Here is a 27,640-nt window from a genome sequence, read left to right as displayed (position 1 = left end):
TACTTTAAAAATGGGGCCAAGGTGGAGGCTTATTGCTTCTCGCATTACTGCAGAAAGTTCAAAGCCAAGAAAACAAGTGAAACAGCAATTATCAAACTTCCACGGTTACATTTGAAGGTACATCTAAAGGAATTCTTGTTGTTCGAACCAGACTCGCGCGATGAAGATAAATCACTGGTTATTATTTCATCGTTAGCCTACATAGGCGTTCAAAAAATTGTTCCCGGAGTAATCAATTTCACGTTTCATCCCCGCGATCATTAATTCATCGTTTGACCGGCGCGCGTGTCCAGCTGACGCGTGTCGGCAGAGCGGTCAGCGATCGATTTTTGATGAGACAATCGCAGGGCCAATTAATCGAAGAGGAATGAGCGCGCGTTAGCGGATTATAGGAGGAGAAGGCGTGACACACGGTTAGTCATAGCACGCTAATGCATACGTACACGTTCGTGCACGTGCAAAGTACTATCTCAAGGTGCACGCGGCATGTGTGACGAACTGATAGACCGTTCTCTGTGCTGTTCCAGGAACCCGGTTGCTCGATCGGCACGTGCGTCCTTACGCACCGTATCCCGTTCCCCCGATAACAACCATGATCCTGTGGGACGACACTCGGTGACAATGATCGCTAAGTGGAAAACTAGTGCGCACGTGGCAATGTTTACTTCGGAGCGTTTATCGTGCTCCATTTCGAACCAACATGTGTTTCACGATTGTGTCACGTTGGTACCCGTCGGGGAACGACGATAGAAATTTTTGGGAATTTATTTGCTCATTGAATTAACTATGACGTGATCGATCAATAAAGAATTTGACAAACAGTGCTTCAAAATATTTTTGTTACCGCCATTTCAATCAAACGGACGTCACAAGCACGTCACGAAGCTCCGAATGACGGAATTTTGTTCGCGACACGATCTGCTAATTAGTTGTGCTTCGAAAGAAATTGATTTCGCAAGTCCGTCCCTCAAATGTTCCATCGACATTCGTATATTAATTTCGATTCGGAAAAGTTTCCATTGTCGATCAATTGATCGTCCGCTTCGCAGGGGTGCCCTGTTTTGATCCCCATCAAACGGTCCGACAGCGAGAATAGATACAGCAGATCGAACTGAATGAAAACGACGCGGAAGATAATTGCAAAACGCCAATTCGCGTGGGAATGCATTCAACCTTTCAATTGAGCGGGTCGAATTAACTGATCTATCTTGATAAACACTACCCAGATAAACTGTACGCTACTCTGACGGAGCGAACTATCGTCGGGGATCCGTGACGAAAGCGTCGAAACGCATAGTTTCGATCGAAATTAAACCTGAACCGAAACGCCCACCTTTTGTACCAAGAATTGCCGCGGGAATCACAAATGTGCACAGCTGCGGCGTCCATTCCGCACGCGAAAACTAACTATTCTATCCACATTCCTCCACCGTGACTAAGAAAATCTGTGTCAAGACTGTCGAACAATCGGCCGGCAGTCAGCAGAAACTATCGAACGCTTCGTCACTCATTTGATCGTTACACTCGAGAGATAAAACTCATTCAAGTAATTTATGTAGAGGGTACAAAACGGAGCAGCTCGATGTAAATCTCTGGCCACTGAACCTCGGATTTTATGCAGTCGCGTGGAATCTCAACAAAATATCCGGGCGTACAAATTAATTCTCACAAAGCCAATCAGTAAAGATCCGAATCTTTTATCCACCAAATTGAAATATTCCGCGTCCAAATTTTCACATTTGGAATATTCAACAAGTTCAAGATGAACGAGCTAGAAATTAATTTGTACGCACAAGCATTGATAAGAAAATTGTAAGCTTGTATCATTTTTTGGATTATGAATCGACGACTCATACGTTTATCAGCGAGACGCTGATGCACATAATCACGTACAGATATTTGACCACTCCTCGAGCAAGCACTGTTAAAAACATCGGTCGGTAAACAATCTTTGTTTTCTTATTAACTGTTTTGTTGACTGTCATTCGAGAGACCGTACAGCCCGTTAGATAAGGTCAAAGGAATTCACGCGACAAAACAAATATTGATCTTTCGGTCGTCTTGTATTTTGTAGGCGGTAAGCAATTTCGGTGTATTCAATCCGTCAGCAGAAAAGTTCATTCTCAAGGTCTTTCACGAATAATTCCGTCAGCCGAATACGAGTGACACAACAGTCAACAAAAATTATGTCGGAAGGCTTCAACTGAATGCCTCAATATTTTTTCTGTTAATATGAACACTAGCTAGATTCACACGAGTGACATAACAGTCAACAGAACTGATGTTGGGATGCTCAGAATAAATACCTCAATTTTTTGGAATTAATATTAATATATCTATGAGTACTCGTGGCACGTCGACAACTCTAAAACAACATACATTTTAATAGTTTTCAGTGAAAAACACAAGCTCGACATTTTCTCCACCAATGATGAGACATCGCATAAAAGTGATTACAATAAACCACGGAAAAAAAAATTGTCTATCAAACTTGCAGAAATATCCATGGTCCAGAGTCCCTAAGCTATCGAAAAAAAAAACGAGACCGAATAAGCTAAAAACCTTCGAGGGAAACGGAGGTTGTTTCTCAAGAGGAGCGACACGATCCTGGGCAGGCCTGGAGCATCAACACCTGCTCTTCGGGTTCGTTTAATCACGCTGGTCGACGCACACGCGGCTATAAACAATGTCGTCCGAAGACTCGTAGCACAGGTCCAGAGGATCGCGGCAGGTACAGGTGTGCGCGGAGGAACCTCGTGGATCCTCGTGGAGCCTCGTGGAACCGGGAACAGGAGAAAGGATACGAGAGAAAGAGGAGAGGAGAGACACGCGCGAGTCCTGAGCGAAAACTGCTCACTGTGTCACCGAACCGCGCGGCTCGCCGTCCCGACAACGACTGGCTCAGGCGGCGAACACGCAATTCCGCCGAGCCGGCTGAATGCAATCGAACTGACCACGCTCTTACGTCCGACCGTCTCCACTCGTCTCCATTATCAGCCTCACACTGACGTAAATCCACGTTCCCGTACGCCAACCACCCGGCACCGGGTGCTCAGCTGTTCCTTGCCCATGGGAGAACACGCCGGGATTTTGTTTCGCTTTTTTTTTCCCCGAGCATAATCAAACCGCCTTCTTGCACCTTTCCGACCCTTGTCTCCTGCAACTGCCTCGCCACGGGTCTTCCAGCGGAATTTTTGGGACTTTATTCTTGATCGAGAGTGTGATCTGCGATTGGGAAATTACTATTTCGTCTCATTTGAGTGTTAACCCTTAGCACTCGAATGGCGACTGTAAGGCGCCACTAAAGTTGCTCTATCATTATTTAAAATAGTTTTTACATTATTAAATTTGTTTGTATTTAAAAAATTACTAAACGTTTCAGTACTCTACGAGTAAATTGCACCATTTTCGTATGTATAGCATGACAAAATATATACAGAAGGGAAAGGAGGATTCTGGGATTCTAGGTCGGAAGAAATGTTTCGTTTTAGAGTTAAAATGGCTTCGAGTGCAAAGCGTTAATATACTTATGCATCTCTTGTTGTTTTAATTTTTCTAGTTTCCTTTTTAATCGAGCTTGTGACATGGGATTCTATTTAGGTGCAAGCCTCATTCATCCCTCGTTTTCCAATTTTTTTCAATTTTTTCCCCTGTGGTGGAAAGTTGGTATTCTTCTTCTTCCATTTGAGAACTTGCAACAGCGTCATGTTATACTATTTAGGAATACTATTATCGCCGAGAAATACCACGTACCATACAATTGTGACGTTATCGACGAATAGATTGATATTAATAATTGTAATAATAAATGATGATCTTTTCTGGACTAATTCGCCAGGTAAATTATTCTGGCGTTAATGGTTGCTGGTTTGGTAATCAAAATGTTATAGGTCATGATGCAATTTATCTACGTCCACTCCCTCAACGGTGGTTTGCACGAAATTCATTTAATGAACAGATATGCTACGTTAAAATATATGCAACCTCTCATTTTCATCGGGTTTCCTTCTTTCAAACGAATTTCCAAAGATCAATTCTATTATGTCATACATTCTATTGTGTATCGTAGCACAATGTGCACGTTGTGCAGCATACTATCAAGCATCACAACAATGTAGAAATTCAATGGAACGCCTTATAATGGAGTTGAAAATAATGAAATTCATATCGCGTTTTCAATAAATGCTGAATTCATCATTTTACATTTACAGGTAATGATCTTTACGAACTTCAAACTGAAACGTTATTTATAAATTTTTATACATGTCCTACTCCAATTTTCGAAGTTAGGATGTGTCCATTCTGCTTAAAAATGTTGTACAAAAAGGACAGGAGTACAGAGAACAGAAATTATCAGCCTGAAATGTTGCCACAGATTTAAAATTTAATTATTAAGACCTAGGGCTGGCTACTAACACTTTGCAAATGTAAAAATATTGAGAATATTGAAATTATTAACTTTGTAATAGTAGTATTTTCTGACAAAGAAATTTTGCTAAAAAAGTCCACAAACATCTCAAGCTTCTAAAATATTTTCAGACATATAAACAGTTCAATTACACCCAAAAAATTAAAATACTTAAAATTATTTTGTAATGCTGTAGTGAAGACCAGTGTAGAAAAGAATGCACTATGGTCGCGAGTAATCTCAAGCAGCCATAATTGAGTGAATCGTTTAGCTCTCGCAAAACGAGTAGCATTTCGAAGATTCGCTCTACGCGTGAAATCGTCCCGGTTCTCTCGTGCACTAGCTACGACACTGACTTCTGTCACAGACGTCGGATAAAGTCAATTCATGACATTACCATCGGAAGGAGAAGCGGACTCACGCGATCGATAAACTCGATTTCTCTCGCGAAGCGCCGGGTTCCATAATTCACGAGTTCTCGCGGACGTAACACGATTACTCGTATCTTCGTTTCATTTACTTCGATCTCGGACGTGGCCGCGAGTTTTCCCAAAGAGATCTACCCTGATTATTTTCTTAATTGAAACGCACGAGGAATCGGCCATTCCAGACTATTGATTAAGAGGAACAATTTGCATTCTATTTCCGAGTACTCGCGAACGGCACGTGCTAGCGCACGCATGCACGCGAAATGTTTATTCGCCAGGACCATATTGAACGAGAAAAATTCACGGTGGAGCGCGTCATTGACGACGATACGACCGTGTGTATGACGTAGACGGATTCATGTAACAGCTACGAAACCTGCGTGCGTCAATGTTTATAACAGAGTAAATCGTGTTACGCACAGAACTGAAACGAGACGACCGAGAACCGTGGTTATTTTCGAGTCGAACGATTTCAGAGTTCTTTCATATTTTTATTGAGCCCTCTCTCGCTGTCGCAAACAGATGGTGTGTCTGATCGGTGCTGGCTGAATCTACTTGTTCCGAATTTATACACTCCGCTTTTTCGGTGGCTATTTTTCGCGAATTTTTGTTCAATTACTCCTCAAAATCAAATTACTTAATTCTGCAAAAAAAGATTGATCGGACTGTGATAGCTAAAAATTTTAAAATAGCTTTAAAATTAATTTTCTTCGGTCTGTAAACCCTTACGAAACTCTATTATTATCATTTTTATTGAATGATTGTTACATACTGTGCAATCTCCAAACAATTTACCTAACTCGTAGTCTCGTAAGTAAATTAATAGCTTAGAGGAAGAAGTACACTGTCATCAAGATGGAAATTATCATAACCAGCTAGCGAATACTCTTGCATAATTCACACGTTCGCTAATTTACGAGATCAAGCGAGTCTAATAGACATTTATTGCCATGCAGTTTTATTCTTAATAAAGATTTGCTAAATCTTCGAGGATCTTACCACTTTTACCGTACGCGAACAATGCACAATGCCCAATAACTTTCTACATTTTTAAAGGTTGTTTTTTCTAAGTTTACGAGTTATATGTTCCAATTGTTTAAGGGATTTGATCAAAATTCGTTTCTGCGAATCGCGTGCCTATAATGCCATAATCGTCGTGACCATTGCCGTGAGCGCAGAAGTTATGCGAGTCTTGTATACTGTTGTGCACGATGCGCGCGGTCGCCATTGAATCGCTGGATTTCGTTTCGGTCACGCTTTCTACACGAATCCTGGAAACCCTGTCTCCCACGATTACACGTAATCGGGATATTATCCAGATACGGTCAAAAATTCGCGGAATTGCTATGGCCGTGCATTGCTACAGTTGTTCGTTTCCGCGAGTCGTTACAAAATAGAGAACTTCGCAAACTTGTTCGATCATTAACTCCCTCAACTTGGACCCATTCATTTTCCCGCTATGCTTTTTATATTGTCAAGATAATAAAACCAACAGACTATCCAACCAAAAATAATCAGTAGATAATTTTAACATTACTTTAAATGCTCGTGCACATCCCGCGAAATTATCGATTGAATAGCAGCCCGCCGGGCGAACATTTTCATGAGAGTCCAAGCGAGATAGAATCTGCACTAAAGCAACCCTGTTACAGTCCCTCTACAACCATGCTTCAAACACAGTGCTGATGTGCTAGAGGCACGCGAATTACCAGCAGAATTTTCTACATGTGCCACGAGCCTGAACTCGTGTTATAACGGAAACGAAGTAACAATTAGGTCGAGGCAAATTGGAGAGTCTCGGCAGGGTTGAAAAGATGAAAGTCCCTCGGAAAAGCGAATCGAAAATTAGCACGCCCGTTCCAGAAATGAAATGGCTGTAACTTAACAGCCGGTGCAAAGTACGCACCTATTAAATATTAACAAGCCAGATACAGCACACATTTGACTTTTCCCCGAGCTTAAGAAAAAGACCATAGGAAAGACACAAAAGCTATCGATTCGCGCAGAATAACGAAGCTTCGTTAACGTAGGCTTCTCGAGACTGGAGCAATTAGTATCGCAGACGACGACGGGCATTAAGAAGCGAAAAATCGCGGCGAGCCCGAGGGAGAACTATGTTGAAAACGCGTCTATTTTACGGAAGCGCCCCTCTAGAGAGCCTCCGCCACTACATCGTGAAGATGTTTGCCCGCCTCCTCTGTACAATGGTCCCGGCGGAGAGATGGGGCGTAATTTCATTCCCCATAAAGCGTCCTGAGTCATCAAATTCACCCTGCACACCGCGCTCGAGGGTGACAGAGCCGCGGTGGGGTGGCTCGAGTACAACATTCCCGGTTTCTCCTCGCGAGAGACCAGACCGTGAAATCACGTCCACGGAGATTTTTACAAGGGCGTATTACCACGGACACCGTCGTATCAAGCAAACAGACGTTTTACGATATCACTTTTCGCTGTACTCGACGCAGGCTAGACGATCAAGCGACCCGATCCCGTGGAGGATCCGCTCCTGGAGATGATCGCGTTTGCTCCGTACGCAAGACGATCCTGAACCGGTATAACGAGACAACTCCGGTGAATACAAACTACGATGAATTCTATTGTCGGCCGGGGAACGAAAATAAATCCTTTTCTATCCTTTTCTAGACTTCTTTTATTCGATTTTATGTTCGATGTATTCTTGGAAAACTACTGACATTTTCGAACTGCTTTCCGCGAGGAATATCCCGAGGCGTGAAAGAGAAGAATGGCTCGAATATTGGACGGAATATCAACGATGTTTCCCGAGCATTTCGAAATTCGTGGCACGAACCTACTAGCACGCGGATCGATAAACAATTGCGACCGCTAGTCGGCTAGCTATATTTCACTCGTTATCGAGCCACGGTTACCGGAATCACGACGCCGCTCGACGTGATAAACGCAACCGTGACGTCGCAAATGTGACGCGATCGGCCGGCTACGTCATCGTGTCGCAACTCGATCGTATCTGCGAGAACTACGAGCGCGTTCGCCGCTTGCTGCACTACCGACCGAGCACTGATTCATGGGACGGGGAACGCATGAATGAAGATAAACCCGAGACTTTTGATTCAAGAACTCGGACTTATCTTATCCTACAGTAAATACCCTTTGCACTTCCCGTTAATGAACGTTGTAACTCGGCCGCGGGGATTAGCGCTATGCGACCGAACCTGATTGTACAGGTTCGTGACGAAAATTAGTTGATGAAGTAGGAAACTGTACGAACATTGGAAAATCAGCTGAATTGCGTGTCCGACATGTTGACCGGATTACCATGTCAGAAATTTTTCAGTATAATTTAATTGATGACACCGAAAGTGGAAACGTCAAATTTATCATGCCAGTTGCTGCTTGCAATCCTTTTAATCCTTGTAATCCTTCGAATCCTAGTGCAATTTCAAGGGATTTTAAGGGAATTTGAAGGGAAGACCCTTCAAGTTCTGATGCAATTTAATTCACTCGAAGGTAAACAATAAAAATTAATTTATTGGACCAACGTGGCATTAGACGTTGCGATGATGCCATTATCAGGTTGCAATTAGCGCAGGCAATTAGCAAATATTGCGGTCATAATTTCAGTAAATGGTTCGTATCACGACGATTAAACAAACGATAAAATATTGAAGATAATTTGAACGTTTCTAGACAGGATTCTTGATTCACCGTCTAAATCGTCGAAATTCCAACAGGAGCCCCAAAGTTATTGCAGATCTGTCTAACTCGGAAAGTTTTAAGTACTTTTCTTAAATGGAGAACCATATTCCCGCAGAACTTGGTCCAATATCCATTTAACTTTGATGACTAACACATGCTCGTGAATTTATAGGATAGATTCCACGGAGCACAATGAAATCTCTGGCGATTTCGTACGTACGATACAGAAATTGTTCGCAAAGAAGATAATGTGTAAGACAAAATTGCTGGAGTATTGCTAACATAGTCGTGGCGATAAGACGGTCTAGAATCTCGATCCGATAGCCAATAGAGGCCAGCAAAGAGCCCAATATATATACATATATACGTGTATATCCCGAGATAGAAAATAATCGGGTCAGGTCCCCTTTACACAAGATGGAACCATCATGGAGTCTTTTCTGGGCCAAAATCCCACACTGCCACACCCTCAATGGTCAAGGGTGCCTCAGAGATTCCCACGGAAGAAACGGGAACAGGTCAGGATCTCAAAAGCGCCTCGCTACAAAGGAAGTGGGCCGTTCAAAATGAAGTATAATTAGTAAATTTAAAAGATGAAATAAAAGCAGGTGAAAACACCGTCCTGGAATCTGTCATACAACCAATTCTGAAGAACCTTGTGTTGGTACGCACAGTGATAAAACAAGCGGATGAACATCGAGACAATTCAGAGCGGAGCCCAGAATCTCGATAGTCTCGTCGTCTACTAGAGCATCTCACGCACATCCGGATATCCGAGTAATCTACATCCATACATGTATCCGGCAGCTACTCGAGAAGCGAGGTCGATCGATACACCTCCGGTTAATACGGTACAACAATGCTCGGAGAGCTTTCCAACTGAATTTGACATCGTTTTCGGGCTCGTAGGAGTAAAGGGGTGAGAAAGGCGTTTGAATCCGAATTCACCGGGAATATTTTGAGGCCCGATTCGTCGACGGAGGGCTCGTTTTTCGTGAGTCCCGGGGGATGGGGTAGCGCGTATCGATTTTACGTCGGGCCGCGTGCTCTTGTGCACGTGCACTAATACTAGAAGTGTGCGAGAACTCGATAATGCCGGGCACCCGATGGTCGGGACGAGGCGAGAATTTTTCGGGATCGGGACGGGTTCTTGAAAATTTGGGGATTCTGAATAGGGAAATTCAGTCCCGAGAATTTTCGAGAATCCCCAAATTTTCGAGAATCCCCAAATTTTAGGGAAGCCCAAATTTTAGAGCCCAAATTTTCGAGAATCTCCAAATATTTAAGAATCCCCAAATTTTAGAGAAGCCCAAATTTTCGAGAATCTCCAAATTTTCAAGAATCCCCAAGTATTCGAGAATTCTCAAATTTTCGAGAATCCCCAAGTTTTAGAGAATCCCCAAATTTTCGAGAATCCCCAAATTTTAGAGTAGCCCAAATTTTCGAGAATCCCCAAATTTTCGAGAATCCCCAAATATTTAAGAATCCCCAAATTTTCGGGACGCCTAAATTTTCGAAAACCCCAACGCATTCGAGAATCTCCAATTTTTCGAGAACCCAACCCGTCCCGACCCGATAGCATAATGTATCCGACCACTTTAGGATTCTCGCGCATCTTTAACAGATACACGAATGGTCCAGCGAGCAAAGCGGAGCAGAGCGGAGCAGAACCGAGCGGAGTGGAGCGGAATGGAGCGGAATGGAGCCGAGCAGAGCAGTGCACGGGCTAACAAGATTTACTGTTCGGTGAATTGTGCGGCGAGAAACGGAAACGAAACGTGCCGTTGCGCGATGCATAAAGTCACGTACAAGGATCGAGCGGCGTGCTAACACGTCGCCGAGTACGCAAAACAACCACGTCGAGGAGCGAGCAACCATTCGAGAAACCTATATTTCGTCTGGTGGGATCTAGACACCCTTAACAACAAAAGAAAACGAGGGAAATATTTTTTATTGCCGCGGAAACGCCGGCGCTCGAGTAGGAACACGCTGGAAAGAGGGCTCATTACTTTCTTGTAGCCTAAACAGCGGATAAATATCGTCTCTAAGCGTTTGTGCAGGGTTCAACTCAAAGTTCGTTATGCGATATTTTTACATATAAATAATTATATTCCTCTGAGAACAAGATAGAAAAATATAAAACTGAATAGCACTTCGTCTAATTTCATAAATTGTTACTTGCTTTAAGAACAATTTTCTGAAAGTTCTTGAAATTCACCTATAAAAACGGGAATGGGTATTTGAAATGAGGCATAGAATCGAAGCCGAAATGAACAAATTGTTTCTCGGTGTACCCGATTAATTGATACAGTTGTACACGGGTATTATGAAACACCGTGTATACAACTATTACTGTACTTATAATGGATCGTTTTACGTTTGCTCTGTCGGCCTTCGCGTGCAGCTTTCACCGGAATACCGATAGATTTTATTGCTCATTTTGCGTGCAACCTTCCCGTTGGTTATCATTCTTATAAATCGTTTTACAAACAACCACGAAGATAGTCAAGATTGATCGAGGGAGCCAGAGAACAGTGATGCCTCCCATACTGCGGGCGGCTACTTCGATTCCCATAACGTTTATCTCGGTCTCCATCTTGGGATAGCAATTTCTCTATTCTTTTACCATTCTGGTTCACTGTGAACATTTTTATCGCCTGCAGCGACTTTTCTGCAATAAAAACCGAAGCGTAACAATCGTCGTTTCTGCGGAACTTCTCAGAAATCGAGAATCGTTCAGCATGGATCTTATTTAGCTTATAGCGACGTTCTGGTATCAACGATCCCACGATTTTTCAATGCCTCGTGTCGAAAGAAATTCATTTTATTTTTGTCAATAGCAATCACAACAGGAAACGATTTTCCGCCCGTTTCCTTTCAAACAGCCAACAGAAGGGAATACTTTGTCGGAACGGGTGAAAACTGACCTTTTATTGGCTGCGAGCATTGTGCGGGTCCGCCTTTCGAGGCTTAAAGACTTTCCATCAATAGAGACAAGTATAATGGCGGCGCTGTTGCTTCCTCGGACCTTTGATAAAGCCGTGTTCCTCGCACGAAAACGAATCTGCCCGTACAAAACGAACTACAATAGATTCGAAAGGAAGAATTGAAAAATTGTTCGTCGACTCCTTCGTTTTCTGGCTTCGAAGATCTATAAACGGGGGAGGGGATCACGAGTGTCATCGAGGTCAGGATTGGAGCAACAACCTCGTTATTCATAGCTGCGGCTTTTCGGCCTGGAGACTGTCGGGAGTAATTACGATCCAGCTTGTGCTTGTCAGTTCTAAGGTCGTTTACTTTGGTGGTGGCTGGCCGGCACGCGTGCGTGTACGTGTCCGTGTTAGAAACGTGTCCAGGAGATATGTATATGTATGAAACGCGGGCTAGAAAGCCGAACCAGCCGCGTGGCTGCGATAAAATTTTAGCCCTAGGCGAGACGACGGTGTTCATTAACCCCTCGGGTCGTCGCACGCGGATTTATCCGCGCATACCGATTTCCTTCCGAACCGGCGGTTCTCAAAAGCTCCGCGCGGATTAATACACTCGCGAGCGAGCCTCCTGGCTCCTCCGTAGCCGTGGAGTACTTTTTGAACCATGCTCTTTTTATCCCGAGCCCCGGATATTATAATCGACCGCCTGGGAAATTTTTTTTCGGACCCGCGAGCAGAACGCCGCTCGCAATTACGTGTACGTTGAAAAGAAGCACGAAAAGTAATGAAATTGCGTTATAACTGTACGGTTTTTCAGGACTGCCGGTATAATAAGGTAAATTTCATTTCGTGCAGAGAATTTAATTAATTTAAACAATATTTTCCAATTTGAATGTTTCGTTTCAAGAAGCACTAATGCGACGCGGTTGCGAATAATATAAACAGGTACAAAAACAAAGGAAAATTGATCGAAGTAACTAATTGGAATAGAGCTGAACGGAAAAGGGCCGACAGAAGGGGCTCAGCAAATTGCTCCGGAAGATGAGAGCATCCGGTAAAAAGGGACAGCCATAAGCGCAGCCAGTATCCAGACGCGATTAGATCCTTGTCGGTCGTGTCGTCAGTCGCGAAAGGTTTTCTCCACTTTCACACGAGAACGAGCGTCTACGAGACACGTGTTCGGCCAGTGGTAGTCAACGTCATCGTTCCCAGCGGGTTTACCCGAGCCGGAAACGTTTCTTTGCTCGGTCGGCAATTACGAGTCCAATTAAAGGAGGCTGTTTCACTCCGATCAAATTATCCGCGAGATTATCCGCGCGCGCAGTTATTATTGTTCTATTATTCTTTTGATTACGCGACCAGTGAATTTTACAGTTCTGGGATTGGCTGTACTGTAGTCGATTCTCGCTTTCGTTCGCGGAACACGCGAATTTGTCTGGGCGAGGAATTGCAGCATACGGGAACCTTGACGAGTTTCTGGCGTCGCGTGGGCGTCGTGACTCACAGAGACGCGTGGGTCCCACGCGTGACCCAGAACCCGCCATTTTCGCGGGGCACGAAAAACGATTGGACTCGAAATAACCCTATCGCGAGATATAATGATGTAACTAATTTGGTAAGTTTAGACAAACGCCTAAAAGATCTGAAATTAATGTTTAACGTCCACGAGGTTGCGTAAAATATATTAAAGTCGAAATGACTCGATCGAAATAAGTGGTGATACACTCATTTGTTAAATTCAGAGAAACACCTTCAACATTTATGTTAAACGTTCTACGCAATGACGTATTCTACTTGTTCAACTCAACACGAATACCCAGAAGACCTAATTTCGGTGTTTAACACGACCCAGAGTTTGCAAAGCGGATGCTTCTGATAATTCCACAGCGACCATGACTATATTCATTCAAATCCTTACGTGGCAATTTTATTTTATACATTTCTGAACCCATTTCTGTGAAATCTGTGGTCAACAAAGAATATTAAAAATAATGGCCAACAGTAATCCACTGCTACAGCAGCCGAAATAAATTGCTTAGAGTAGGTTGACCTACAAAAATAGCAAAATTGAAAATGAAAGATTTATTCTACGATCCCCATGCTGGTATCTTTATAATGCCAGTAATGATAAAATAAACAATTTCAATCCAGTGATTCACCGATAAGCTCAGTATTAGATTGAATAACAAATTTTTTGGAATATTTATCGTAACGCTTGAAAAATCTCTGAAGTTCCGTATTAAAGAAGGTACTATTTGTATAATTGATTGACATGCTTTCAAAAACGTCCCCCTCCCCCCAACCCGGTTAATTGCTCTACCTGCGTACCATTCCCATCCGCCTGGGCCAGGTGTTCCGTCACTCCGAACGAAGCAAGGGAAGAAAATGAAGGATGATTTTTACGACGATCGTAAAAAGCAGTTCGGTAGCCAGATCCTCGCGGAAGCGATATTGCAATCAAGGCCGAATCAGTCGAAACAGTTAGGCCGGTTCAAGTCGGTCAAGTCCCAGGCGGTAAAGTCGGATACCGATACGCAGTCGTGGAGAGACAATGCGCTACAAATTTTATTCCCCGTTGTTGCGTCTCGCATCGGGACCGTTCCCTTCTCCAATAAACAAATATTTTGCTTCACAAAAGCGCCACGGCATTGACTCCGTTATTAGCTGACTCATAAGTAATGTTCATTTCTCGAACGAGCTTGATAAGGAAAAAAATTATACGCCGCCGGTGACTCAACCTGTTAATTGCTCGAACCGAAAAACTGTGTACTCCGAATCCAGACAATTGCGCGAAAGAACATTAATGGACAACGGTACTGTAATAGCTTCACTTGTCGTTGAGCTCGATCGTAATTGCTTTGTTCTACTTAAATAGCAACTTAATATTGATTCACGTCGGAAAAGTCTCATCGACTCCGCGAAACGTGGACACGTTCTTTTTTTAACGATTGCAAATCATGTCGGGCCATTTGTATAAATGTTTGCCGTACGCGGCTGATTATTTCACAATGTTAATGAACGCCTGCAGGTATCCACCTGTATTCTTAATGAATGCTTTGTATGTGCACCGGGCAAACGTTTCATTTTTCCTTGTAGCTTTAATATTCGAGAGATGTGCGTTATTTATTATACGATAACGATTCGGGGAATATTAGAGATACAGGAGATTATTAATTATTTCGTTTAAATTTCACAATTTTATCAACCATCCGCCGGTTCAACGTTCTTTGTGGGAGTTCTATGATCGTCGACCATATTCGATTCAACGACCAGATGTATAATGCGCGGCTTAAATACCGTAACCTTCGTCGCGTCGAGAAACTCGAATGTCCTTCGGCGGGACTGAAAATCGCGTTAAACGCTTTAAGTGGATCTAATATCTCAATCCCGGCCGCGAACTGAAATCCTCCTCTAGACACGCGACATGGCGATTATAAAACAATTGTCAAGCATTCCCATTAAATGGATGCTCATCGCTTTCCATCGAGAAGAGGATTGAATACCATGATCTTACATAATTCCAGTTCCGTGCAAATAATTTAGTTTTAACCCGATTTATCCTGGATGTTCAAAGTACTTTCGCTAAAATGCTGTTAAGACTTTTAATCTTGATTCAATTTAACTTGAAACCGGTTTCAAGTCTGCAATTTAATTTAAAACCGATTTAGCATGTATATTCCTTAAGTTTAGTATTTATGTTTTAAATAATTGCGCGGAAATTGCAAAATTCTGTACACAGCACCGAAGTCAATTTAAATCGTGAAATAATTACAAATCCGAAAAGTATTTCCCCCCGTCCTACTATGGCAGACCCCGCTCAACTTTCCCCCAAGAGCCCGTTTTAATAATAAAACAAGACTGAAATAAAATAGTGTACAGTAAGTCGACTTGATGGGTTACAATTTCAAAGGAATGACTTTCTAAAGTAAAAGCCCGTTTCACTAAACCCAATCGCGGATTGATGCGCGCACCTCTTCGTCCCAGGCGTTGAAGTCTCCGAGCGGGCAATTAACGTATAGCGCGTTAAACGCCTTTACGTCTACGATAAATGTCTATAGATATAAATTAAATCGAGTTCTTGATGCTGTCGTACCCTTCCACACGGTTCACAAAAATCAATGTCAGATCGAAGGATCGAGAAATCGAAGTCGCATAACCGGCGACATTTGACGTCAAACTGAAGGGGCCCACTCAAGTGCGCAAATAATTCGCGTGTTTATAATTCCTAATGTGTTTGTCTCGCAAACGAAAGTGCCTTTACCGCCATTATACCGGCGCCTGATTCGCACGCGCACGTTCTTCCGCTGTGACCGAACGATTCTACAGTCTGTTTCAATATTGACATTGCCAACGAGCGCCGGCAAAGGAAGAAAAAGACGCGTTGCTCCAGTTACACCTCGCGCTTCGCACGAATCGATCTTCTCACGAGTCGGTTCGATCGTGAGAAAGGCGGATGTCCATTCAGAACGCAGTACGAAACGAGAGGAATCTCTCTTTCTCTCCTCCCTCTCCACCCCCCTCTCTCACTCCCTCTTTCTCTCTATCTTCGTTTCTGTTTCCCGCGGCTCTACTCGTTACGACGCGAGGCGAGAAAGTATATGGACATTTCTCGTTTAATATTTTCTAGTTGCCGGATTCGCCGAAAACCTTTCTCGTTTGCTTCTTCAACATCTCGAGGAGAATGGTCTATTTTACTTCTATTATTTTTCCAGTCTTCGGTTGAAATTTGCAAAACGCAAGAAGGTTGAAAAAGTACTCGCCAGCTTGACTCTCCAATTTTTGTTCCACTATCTGCCTCCTGCCAAAGTAAATAAATATTATAAACAAACGGACGTATCGAAACATTGCAGAAATTTATCAAGAAGCTTAACCAGACGCTTCGTTACAATTTTAGAAGACCCTCTGCTGACCAACCTAACGGAATTTTCCATTGAAAATAAATATTTCAGCTAGCGTTCGTTGGGGAAACTTGATCGACGTGATCTGAAGGCGTGAGCGGTCCACGCGTAAACTCGAAGGGTAAGGTTGTTCGAGAATTCCCGAAGAAAATTGAAACTTCCGGAAACTTCCACGACGTAAGCTAGATTTTCTTCACCTTGGGTCGCGTAACTAGAAGTAACAGTACCCGTGGCATTGGCACGGCTAGCATCTATCGAATGCAGCGGATCGACTCGTTTATCGTTCGAGTTTCTTGCGGCAAGTCATTCTTTGTTCTCTCGGGCGGCTGAACTTTTCGAGAGACGCCGGTGGAATGCGTTTTCTTTGTCCAGGTAGTTGGGAACCGAGGTAGAGAATCTTGAAAAAGAAAATTGCTACGGATCAGTTTTGTTCCTGGCAGTCTAGCGCGGCATCTGCGCAGGGCCAACTTTGAGGGCGGGACTGGACTGGGTTAGGGACCTTAGTCATCTTAAAATATTTTAGAAACTTGAGGAAAGTATCCCAGAAGCTGTATCAACTGCAAACTCAAAGATTTTAAAGCAATGGTTAGAGGACACGATTTTGAACTCAGTCTGGACTCTGCTTTAGCTAACTCAAAAGGTCCTGGGGTGTCTATCCAGATGAGCTTTGATGGTTCAGGCCTAGCAGGCCGAACAGTCCGAGTACATTCTGGGTTTTTAGGGTGTTCGAACTGTTCCGATTTCGGGGCTCTAGAAAGGAGACCCGCTCGTTCCTACGCTCGCGTTCACGAAGCTCGCACTTCTTTCTCGCCTCCTGCATTCCGCGACGCGCCTCGTTAGACTTGACACGTATTACTTTGCATTCTCATAAGCGTTATGCACCGGCGCTGCGTCCTGCCTTTCTCGTAACTCTGCTAACGCGCGAGATATCGCCGTGGAATCGGGATCTCGGTACGGTCAACGCGATCGAGGAGTTTCCAATCGAGGAAAAAACTTTCCAGACAGACCGAGAACGCGCGACCGAGAGAAAGATAAACTTCGAACGGTCGCCTCGGGGCGTTCTGCGAAAATAACGCTGCCGTAACGTGGCCTAAGCGTGATCTTTGACCGACCATAATCGCAATCGGTTCTACATTATCCCTCCGGGCGGGAAAATTAAAAAGATTCGATTAGCAAAGCGGTGGGGAGTATATTTTGCGGCAAATATACTTTAGACTTAGACCTAGTTTACACTCTTTTCAAAATGGCGGACGGATACGAAGAGCATGCGTGATCAGCAGTAGTTTTTGACTCGTTGGATTGTGTATAAGTAAATCTCGATTGTCCGCTCGTCAAGGATAAATATAGACACCGTTCAAAGAACTTTCGAGTGACCTTGAGACGTCCCTGAACGCTTTCACTTTAGGCTAACAATGAGTATACCGACAAAGCCCAGAAAACAGTGTTAATTCTATATGTCCTGAATAGAGACGCGGTTGGATAACGGTGTTCGTGATGTTCGCTAATGAGTGTAACCTACGAAAATGATTTGCTCGAGCGATTGATCGCAGATACAAACAGAGTCCCCCTAATAGTGGCATACCTTCGCGTGCGCGAGTTTCATTGACTCACGACTTATTGAACGTGTTCCATCGAACTACTGGGCTAACCTGCTGCGATACCATTGGTTCTGCAGCCTCGGAAGAAAGGTCAAGACGTGCTTCGAACGGCAAATGGTTGTAATCAAGATATATTATTTCCTCTCGTTTTGCTTTCGCACCTGAGATCTTTTTCGTGTACGCAATAAATGATTTTTCTTGTTGGATCTTTACATATAACATTATAATAAAAGCGCCAAGGAATTACCGGAGCATCAGGCACGCAATGTCTCGAGAGTTTAGAGCAATTTCAAGCACGTAGGTTACTTCGCGGTCGTTCTAGCCGAAAATTGTATATTCCGCTCTCGTCTTATTTCGTCCTGCCTCGAACCCGCGGTTCTCTTGCGAAACGGAGTTTCACAACCGCAGCAATCGAGCAAGAAATATCATCAGACCGAGAAATTACTTTTACTCCGCACAGATGAGTAGGTGCAGGGGTCACGCTGACCACGTGACCGGTACCAGGATGCCAATTAACACCCGCAGATCGTGATCAATAAATACACCCTCGGAAAATTATCAGTCGCTGCGGAGAACGTGCTTCGACGTACTGCTTTTTATCGATAGAATTGAGGTGTTACACAGAACGCTGATTAACTCCGATAACGGTAACCAGAATTTTCTGAACAGTTCCGTAAGTTCAAAGTCTTCACGGAACTTTCGGTACATATTTTTACAGAACAACTGAAAAATTACTCACAGTTGGGAATCGAGAATAATACTACCATTCTTGAACAGGAACGACCAGTTAAAGGTAGCGAATTTAAGCACAACATTCGTGCTCGGAATGCCACACGGATCGATTAGTCATCGTTGTTAGCGATTGTCAAAAGGTCGTAGCTTGTTGTGTACAAGGTGAATCGAAATCGATTCGTTCCGATACCTCGACAATGAAACCTGTCCGCAAATTTGTCTATTTCGTTTCCTTTGTCGTTTCTAACCAACGAAACGAAAATAAATGTTTAGTTTCACCGTGAAAAAATAAAGCCACCACCGAATAGCAGGTCGATATTATTCAGGACTTCCTCGTAAGAGTTGTTTAACGGTGACACATTGCCAATAATATATCAAAAAAAAAACGACGTTTGAAATTAGGAGGAAAACGGTGTACCTTATGAATAAATGAAAACCGGTCTTGGAGCACGTAACGTGCAACACCGGAGTCGCACAAAGTGGTCAGAAACGTTGAAGATGTGAGATTTAAACTGTCTCTATTTTATTTCAAATTGCAACCAAATTAGTAGAAAAGGTACGAACATAGACTGCAAAATTGTTTAACTTTGTACGTAACCGTAGCAAAGACCGGTGGGAGATTCTAATCCGAATCAGAGCCTGATTACTTTTTTTATACTGGTCCTAATACTTGTGGTACTAAGCACTAGATTATATAGTCCCATTAAATGTAGTAATCGCAAAAATATGTTTTGCTGATCAGATATTTCATAAAAGAAAACGTAACAGTATTCGAACTTATCATTATATCCTTGTGTCAAAAGAAGGACCTAGAAACTGAATAAAAATCAATATAACGTAGCAGGAAAACAATGAAGTGAAAAATAAAACTGAGATGAGAAAGCAAAGAACAGAAAAGGAATAAAGACTGCGAATCGCTATGTTTTCATAGTACAATAAAATTTAAATCAACTCTTGTGGAGGCAACTGTGACGTGTGAAACACGGCTAACCATTTCTGTGTTCTTGCGAGAATATTACAGAATTGGGTAAACATTCTACCGTTCAAGATTTCAAAGTTGTACAAAACAGCTTAATTACAAGAGCCTCAGACTCATTCGTACATGTCGGTTGCCTCCACTTTCATTTTACCATAACGATTCTATACTTCAGATCTCTCCAGTCTATCGTGTTTTTTCAACAATCTACAAGAGCGTAAGTTTCCATAAAGACCCGCAGTCGAATAACAATATGTACTCCTCGAAGCTAACCCGAATTACTTCCAGGGGTATTAATTCCTGCGTGACGGCGTTGCATCAGAGAAAGAGCTTTCAAATCCACGGTAATTTCCGCACGGCGCGCTGTCAACCTGCGAGAGCCTCGTTGCCCGTAATACAGACGCGACATAGAGCCGCGATTCTGTGTGTGTGTGCTGTAGAAATAGAAAGAGAGCGAGACAGAGAGAGACAGAGAGAGAATGAGAGAGAGAGAGAGAAACACAGGCACAGAGCGGGAGCCCAAGAGTAACGAAAGAAGAGAGAGCAATAAAAAAGAGAAAGGTATGATAATTACCAAGGAGTCGTCCCCATTGTCAGCGCTCATAGCCCACCGCTAGCGCGAGGGAATTCGAGATCGTCGTCGCGGTGGTCGTCGTCCTCGGTCCTCTTGGCCGCCCTTCCGGTAGTGGGACCTTGGTCTCATCATTCTGCGGCGTATCCTAAATCCGCAGGGCACTCGAAGGACTCGTTAACAGACACCGGTGGCACCGCTTCGCACCTGTCATCTGGCATTGCAGCGACGACGCGGCTCGGTGGGTATCGCAACGCGAGCAACGAACGTGAACAGGAGTGAACAAGGATAGAGTGTCCGCTAGAAAGGACGAGAAGGATAGAGTGAGAAAGAGAGAAAGATGCAAGGGCTCCGGGACGGACAGAGAGGACAGGACACTGACACACGAAACGTCAACGACACTGGCACGCCGTCGTGCACCGTTCTCGCGAAACTCTACGGGTGCAGACTTTTTGAATCACGCCGTGGACACGCGCCCTCCACTGTGCACGTCACTCCAGCCCGTTACCTTGCTCTTTTTCTCTCACTGGCCGATCAGGCGAGCACGGGACGACCATAAATTCGTCTGACAAACAAACTAACCTCCGCACGGGCTCACGGACAGCCGCTAACTTCCAGCGACGCGCCACTCGACGGCTCGCTAATGCCGTTCCCTTCCTTTCAACCGTTCTACCCCCACTCCTCGGAAAAGCAACGCACGAACGGTGACGACAACCGATATGTTTACGCACGAATTATCTTACCCGTACGCATTGCCGACAGCGTTATCGGCTAACACGTTTCGAAGGCTGCTCGACCGATCGACTCACCGTTCGGGAACCGCGCCAAGAACACCGGGAAACAAGGAGATATCCGCACCGTTGTTACGCGCACCGCGTTCCCGCTACGACCGCCATCTTGACGCTGGAGGGTGCGCGCGCACCTTCGCCGAAGCGCGACCGATTCGAACGGCTTCAAGGGGATACTCGGGTTTCTCCTTTTTCGAAAAATCGGTTCTTTGTTTCTTAATTATAATAACTTCTAGTTTGGGAATAAACAAAATTGTTCATTTCGAATGTTTCAATTTTCGTCAGCATTGGTGGCCGTCCATCGATATAAAAAGCGGTTACGAAAACAGCGAATAACTGGCATTTTTTAATGTTTTGTTTCGCAAAAAATTGAGAATAGAGTTATGGCAAGATCGCTGTAAGAATTCGGAATTTTTCACTTATTAATTATCTTCAGAAAAAATTCCTGAAAACAGCACTTTTTCGAGGTCTACCCTCGTAAACCACGAAGTTTTGCGTCGCCGTCGTCAAACGCGTACGACATACGATTTACTTGATATTTATGGTCGGTAGAGTACCCTCTTTTGTAGTCGGTAGTACAGAGATCCGGAATATTAAGGCGGACTAATTGTACGGTACTTTGATTACAAGGGACTTTGAATAATGACGAGCGCCGCAGTAATTGGCGCGAGGGATACATTTCTGCGGAAGTCGCTTCCGGTAGGGGACGCACAAGCAGTCACAGACGAGGCGATTAGCGACGATAGGATCGTATTACGGGTTTCGGAATAATACCAGGTCATTTTCCTTACTATTGTCGTTCGAGATTCACTTCAAACGTAGGGAAGATCGACGGGTTTTTTTAGCCTTTTCCCATCTTCCAATTATGTTTATATCCTCTCCCTGGTTTATTAACGTTGGGTGGGAAGCGACAATGAATCGTATGCATAAAAATCAGCGCAAGTGCTTGTAGGCATTAAGTGAAAGCAAACACTGGGTTTGTACAATTATCTGTTAGTACCAGATTCTAAAATTAATTGCTCCATCCTCGATGCATACAGAACCGAGTATTCGCTTAAAAGATCATTAGAGAAAGATCTCACTTGCCTTTATGCATGTGGCCTATTATTTCTAGAATGATCTGATCGTATTACATTAAACACGAAGAGTTTTCCTGTATATTACTAAACTTAGGTGAGAAACGACATTACTTTTAGAATGACCTGGTCGTATAACATTAAACACGATTCATATTTTTGTTTCAGGCGCAATGGGAAAATGGTGGATACAGAGGATCAGCGTAGTTTGAGTGGGAGAGGGTTGAAATAATAAAACGTGAACGAGAGACGCACACACAATGAGACAACACGTTACACGACAGACAAAGAGACTTTTTCACAACATTTAATAAAACGCTATCAACTATGTATGCCTTTTTTTTACTCAAATACTCTAAAAGTTACTTACATACGGTGTAGGTTTATATGTATACTTTTAATGTCGGTTACGGAGGTGTCACATCCCTCGCAACGCGATCCACGGGGATCATCCGTCGAATTTTAATTATAATATCTACGCATGTTCCTCCTTTACCCCCTTCGTTTCTTCTATTTTCGAACGTGAGATAGTCTCGTTAGCATTGTACACTGACAACAAACGTAACGATTTAGGCACCAATCAGCGACGATGAACACAGTGTAGAACCACGGAAATAGAAGAGCGACAAAGGTGCTCGGGAGCTGACACGTCCAGTAAATTATGTATAAAGTTTGCTTCTTTTTCTTCCTTTTTTTTTTTGTTGATTCATTTAATACTATCGTCGTTTATCATTGTATTTTTTCCCATAACGTGTAATATTTCAATTAATCGTGGGTATTTAGCGATCAACGTCCCGGGATGCTAAACAGGTCTGTGTCTGAAAATCTACGAGGGTAGATAACAAATGAGGGGAGGGGAGTGTTGGTGCAAAAAGAACGTCCGCGTTAAGGCAATTTTAGTGCCTTCTCTCAGACTTCGTTTCGTCGGTTCGTTTCTCTCTCTCTCTCTCTCTCTCTCTCTCTCTCTCTCTCTCTTCCTCCATCTCTCTCTCTCTCTGTCCCTCTATCTCTCGAAATAAAAAAAGTTTCGCGCGAGTTTCTCTCCTCTCTTCTTTTTTTCTTTTGTTATTCCGCTTCTCGGTTTAAATACATTGTATAATTATTTCGTTTCGCGCGCGAGGTATCAACGATCTGATACGTCGCGCGCGTTCCCATTTTCGGGAGCGAAAACGATCGACGCCCCGTGGTCAAAAACGGCCGACTTCGGTTTTGTTTAATAGAGTTTGCGACCCTTGACATGTCCACAAGTGAACGTATCAATTAGTTCTACTTATATATTCTCTGTATAAAAGTGTATACAATTGAAAACAATAAATAGTTTATACAATTGAACTGCAAAATTGCTCGCGGGGGATCGCCGACACGCGGAGTTGGTGTCACAGGGCTGGACGAAATTATAATTCGGTGACGAGATTGTGTTCGTGAGCGCGCCCGATATATCGAGTCAGGGGTGATTCGATTAAAAAACACATGTGTCGTAAAAAGAACGGAAAACGACAATCAAAACTAGACAAGAACAAGAACCGTGGTACACAGAACCGTGACGACAGACAAAAACGTTCGCCCAAAAGGATAATAATTCGCACAAATGTACAACCCAAAAATGGTTGTAAAAAATATTGAAAACAAATTGCTCAACAATCTTCGGACCTCGAGAAATTAAAATATGCAGTGAAGGAGCACCGAGAAAACAAATTAAAGACTCGAACAGTATGTGTTTTGTAGACAGCGTGCGCTTGCTTATGCTACCCAACCATCCTCTAATATTGCAAAGGGGTGTGTGTCTGTGTGTGTATGTACGTATGTTGTGTACGTTGTGTGTATTCGTGTATCGGCAACGTGTATTCAGTGTGTCCTTAATTACAACACGAGGAAAAATCTATTCTCTATCGTTCGCCATCAGCCGCCGATTGAAAAATCACTCGAGCTCGAATCCCTACACACTGGCATAAAAAAGTCCCATAACTTATTTCCTTAACCTATTTTTTCGTCTGACAAAACTGCATTTTGTTTCATACCTATCTTCTTTTCTTTTTTTGTTTCATATGCACAAGTATCACAATCGCTCACAGATATCTCGTGTTACAAATGTGTTTCCGTGTGTACATGACCGTGTGTACCTATCTCCTCTCGTGCGCATCAGCAAAGCGAACACGCTATCGGATACGTGTTCCCCGCCATGTTGAATCCTCCTGTTTCGCGTTTTTCTCGGCGTTATTTTTCTTTTTTTTTCGCGTATTTTGTGAAATCTCCCGTTGTTAAAAATGGTGAGCGCGCGCGCGTGACCCGCGATCCTACTATTAAAGTATTAAAGTTAAGGTTTCTTATAAACTGCAATCTAAGCTGATCCCATGTTGTTTCTTGGTCACAACCTCGTTGAATTCGCGTCTGTAAACACCGATGTCGCGACAGGGTCCTTGCCGGTTTCCGTCAAGGAGACCGTATCAAACGGAGATTTTCGACGAAGACCTTTTTCTCCCGAAAATCCTTCGCCGAGAGAGCTCGCGGCCCCGGATTCTCTTTCGCAGTTTTCTTACATTTTGCAAATCGGGCCCGATCGCCGCCTTGTCCGTGAAAACAGCAGATCGATTCAGCCAACCGACAATTTCTCTAGAACGGGACAAGGAGACGACACGGTGCCCGAACTATACATATATTTCCATCCCGGGCGGACGCACACGTAGCCGCATTTTGAAATTTCTCTAACGACAGTATTCACAAAACTTGTCGTGCGATCAACCGCGTCGGTGATTCCCGAAGAGAACCGTTTTCTTCGATTCGACTCCGGCAACCACCGTAAACAATTTTATACTCGGATTTATCTAACGCGCGGAACGACAGAACCGGTTGCACCGGAATATCCGGGACCATTCGTGTCTCACTCCTGCCATTTTCTGATTATCCTCTCATGCCCGAACGTATCCGCGAGACGTTTCAACGAGATTCAAGCTCGCCGACGTTCGTTCCTCTACATCCTCGTCGAACTGTCATACGAGTCGTCGCTGAGCAACGTGTTTTTCAATATGCGACTCAATATGCAATTTTTCCGACAATCGTGGGTTCGTATCCACAGTTCGACCATTCTTTAAGCGGACACGGTCTCGACCATCGACTTTTTAATAATCTCCCCGAAGTTCTCGTCGCACTCCTCCGTGCCCTCGGACTGTTGCTCGTTACCTTGGCCCTTCTCTACCTCGACCTTCGTTCCGTTTCCGTGGTAAGTACCGTGCGCCTGCGGTTCCATTTCACCGTAGTACGAGTATCTGCCGGAGAGCAGCTCGGAGAACGGTTCCAGTTTGCCAATCTGCTGTACAGCTGCGTGCGGCTGTACCGAGTTCAGGTTTGTGTACTGCGATCCGGTCGTCTCGTCCTGGGCGAATGTGGTCTCGTAAGCGGTAGCGTGCTGGCCTGGATGGACCTGGCAATTCCCCTGTAGCGTGGCTGCGGCGTCCTGCCCGTAGGTCGCGTAATGCGAGAACCCGGGTGTTCCTGGTACCGCTTGAAACTGCGGCTGGAATTGCACCCTAGACGTAGAAGGAAGGTTAGCGTAAGGTTGGTAGTCCTGATAAGCGGGCTGCTGGAAGTTCACACCGGCACCGGTTTGCCCCGAGAACGTTTGAAATGCTTGACTAAACTCAGGATGTAGTTTCCTTTGAGGTCCCTGCGTACCATCGACAGTGTCCTCGCTAGGATAACAATCATCTCTAATCGCGTACAGATCCAGACTATCCTCTCTGGCGCCAGGTACGTCTGGCTGACAATTTGGCCCACCGTCTCCGGCATCGTGGTTCTCGTAATGCAGCGTCGTGAAACCGCCACCGTTCAAACACGACTCTGTATTTCTATTCTCCATCACGGAACCCAAATTGATCTCCCTCAAGGGACTTCTACCATTCTGATTGTCGGAAGCATCATGATCCGTACCGTCCTCTTCCTCCCGCTGTTTCTTCTCCAGCTCTAGCCGCATCAGCGTGTGAATGAAATGCGTCCGCACGCGTACTGGATTAAATTCGATCCGGCCCGAACTGTTCGCGCAGCCATCGCGGGTGCACCCGCACGGGAACCCGGCTCGATCGACCTGTATAATCCCACCAGAAATATTCGTGTTAATTTACATTCTCCATTGTGTCACAACAAACAAATATTGCGTCAACCCATAAGCAATGGCGCCTTTCCTCTCATACTTTTTAAAGTTCAAATGTATATACAATCACAGTTGACGCTTAATGTGCAGAGGAAACAGTCGGGGGCAAACAGTTAAAAACTCAACAATGACCTGCTGTACAGATAACATAATAGCGAACATATTACTGATCTAAATGGAAAACAATGTTGAGAACAGTTTGATACTATTTTATCATCAAATAGAAATTACTAGCTAGTTGCGATAACTCGCAATTTATCGGAACCGTTCATCGGGTTAAATGTATTGGGTCCCAGCCTACTGACCTGACACTTTACGTTCGCACGACTGCAAGGACAGCTCTCAGGATCGCAGTACCCTTTGCACCCGCAGCCGCAGTGTTCCCTGCTGGCTCTGATGTCTCTGCACTCGTCCTTCTCGATGCCGTCTATTCTTCGCACCCCGGCAGCCCTGAGCAGGGCCCGTCTTTGCCACGTGGGGACCGGCTGCAGGAAGTAGTAGCTGTCAATGTCGAGCTCCTCGTTGTCGCTCTGCTCCTCGTCGGTGTCGTCGCTGGGGTCCTCGGAGCTGGACGCCGCTTCGGCAACGCAATTCGCAGCTCGCTCAGAACGCAGCTGGGCCAACCTGGCACGATGGATCCGCCTCTGCTCAGCAGCGTGCTCGGACAACGAGAACCTCTCAGCGTGGGTGTGCGTCGCGCTCATACCAAGTGTACTGCCGCCCTGTGGGTAATGCATCAATTTCTATTAATACGTACTTTCGCGTGTTATTATCGTTACGGCCTCCTACGTCTATTATCATTTGCCTGCGACGCGCAGATGCGAATTTCATTTTTATACTGGGCAAGTTCAAGGCGGTCTTTAAAATTCAATGCAGACTCAGTGTAAAGAAAAAATTCTGTAATTCCTCGGACATGCTTGTAAGTGACCAATCTTTTTTTTTAGAATGCAGAAAGGACGTTCGGGGAGAAAATAATAGAGTGGAGAAAGAATTGGTGCTTTGGAATGAGAGTTTAGGGGTCTGTCTCACCTGAGAAGGCACGCAGGTGAATCCCTGTGCCCTGGGAAAGTAGTAGACGGTCACCGCGTCGAACTGAATGTTGCGTTTCTTTTTCATGGACTCATCGGTGTTGCTTCTCTTCGGGTTGGGAGCCCCTTCCATGCAGTCCGTCAATCTTCTTTTTAGATTGCTCTTCGGTGGACTGGGGAACGTCGTCAACGGCGTCTGCGGCGTCCCTGGTGCGACTATGTTGGGGACGAAACCGTCCAGTTGATTCACGGCTGAAAGATAATACCTGTTGTGACTATCATATTCTAACAATACCTCTCGTTCGTGCGTACGCTCGACATACTGAAAATTATTCAGCCCGAACGAAGAAATACAATATTGAACTTGACATTCTGCCGGCGATATCAA

At 44.2% G+C, this 27,640-nt stretch overlaps 2 protein-coding genes across 10 annotated transcripts in view; both read right to left on the bottom strand.

The window, feature by feature from the left end:
• Rgl (Ral guanine nucleotide dissociation stimulator-like) overlaps positions 1–21,083 on the bottom strand; it is a 51,518-nt gene extending 30,435 nt beyond the window's left edge. The window contains exon 1 of one of the 5 annotated variants that reach the window (XM_076791998.1): positions 20,220–21,083. In XM_076791998.1, coding sequence (XP_076648113.1) covers positions 20,220–20,236 — 17 coding nt within the window. In that variant the 5' untranslated portion in view covers positions 20,237–21,083. Of the gene's footprint in view, positions 1–2,562; positions 2,700–20,219 lie in introns of those variants that run through there. The other 4 variants (XM_076792002.1, XM_076792001.1, XM_076791999.1 and 1 more) reach the window with 4 other exon arrangements.
• A 1,288-nt stretch (positions 21,084–22,371) lies between these two features.
• Axud1 (AXIN1 up-regulated 1) overlaps positions 22,372–27,640 on the bottom strand; it is a 42,344-nt gene continuing 37,075 nt past the window's right edge. For 4 of the 5 annotated variants that reach the window (XM_076791993.1, XM_076791996.1, XM_076791994.1 and 1 more), the window contains exons 3-5: positions 27,254–27,504; positions 26,530–26,946; positions 22,372–26,158 (exon numbers count right to left, since the gene is read on the bottom strand). In XM_076791993.1, coding sequence (XP_076648108.1) covers positions 25,166–26,158; positions 26,530–26,946; positions 27,254–27,504 — 1,661 coding nt within the window. In that variant the 3' untranslated portion in view covers positions 22,372–25,165. The remainder of the gene's footprint in view (positions 26,159–26,529; positions 26,947–27,253; positions 27,505–27,640) is intronic. The other variant, XM_076791997.1, reaches the window with a different exon arrangement.

Source organism: Halictus rubicundus, chromosome 8 (assembly GCF_050948215.1).
Source record: "Halictus rubicundus isolate RS-2024b chromosome 8, iyHalRubi1_principal, whole genome shotgun sequence".
In the NCBI taxonomy this organism is placed as follows: domain Eukaryota; kingdom Metazoa; phylum Arthropoda; class Insecta; order Hymenoptera; family Halictidae; genus Halictus; species Halictus rubicundus.
Note: the sequence above shows the minus strand (reverse complement) of the source record. Positions and strands in the feature narration are given on the sequence as shown.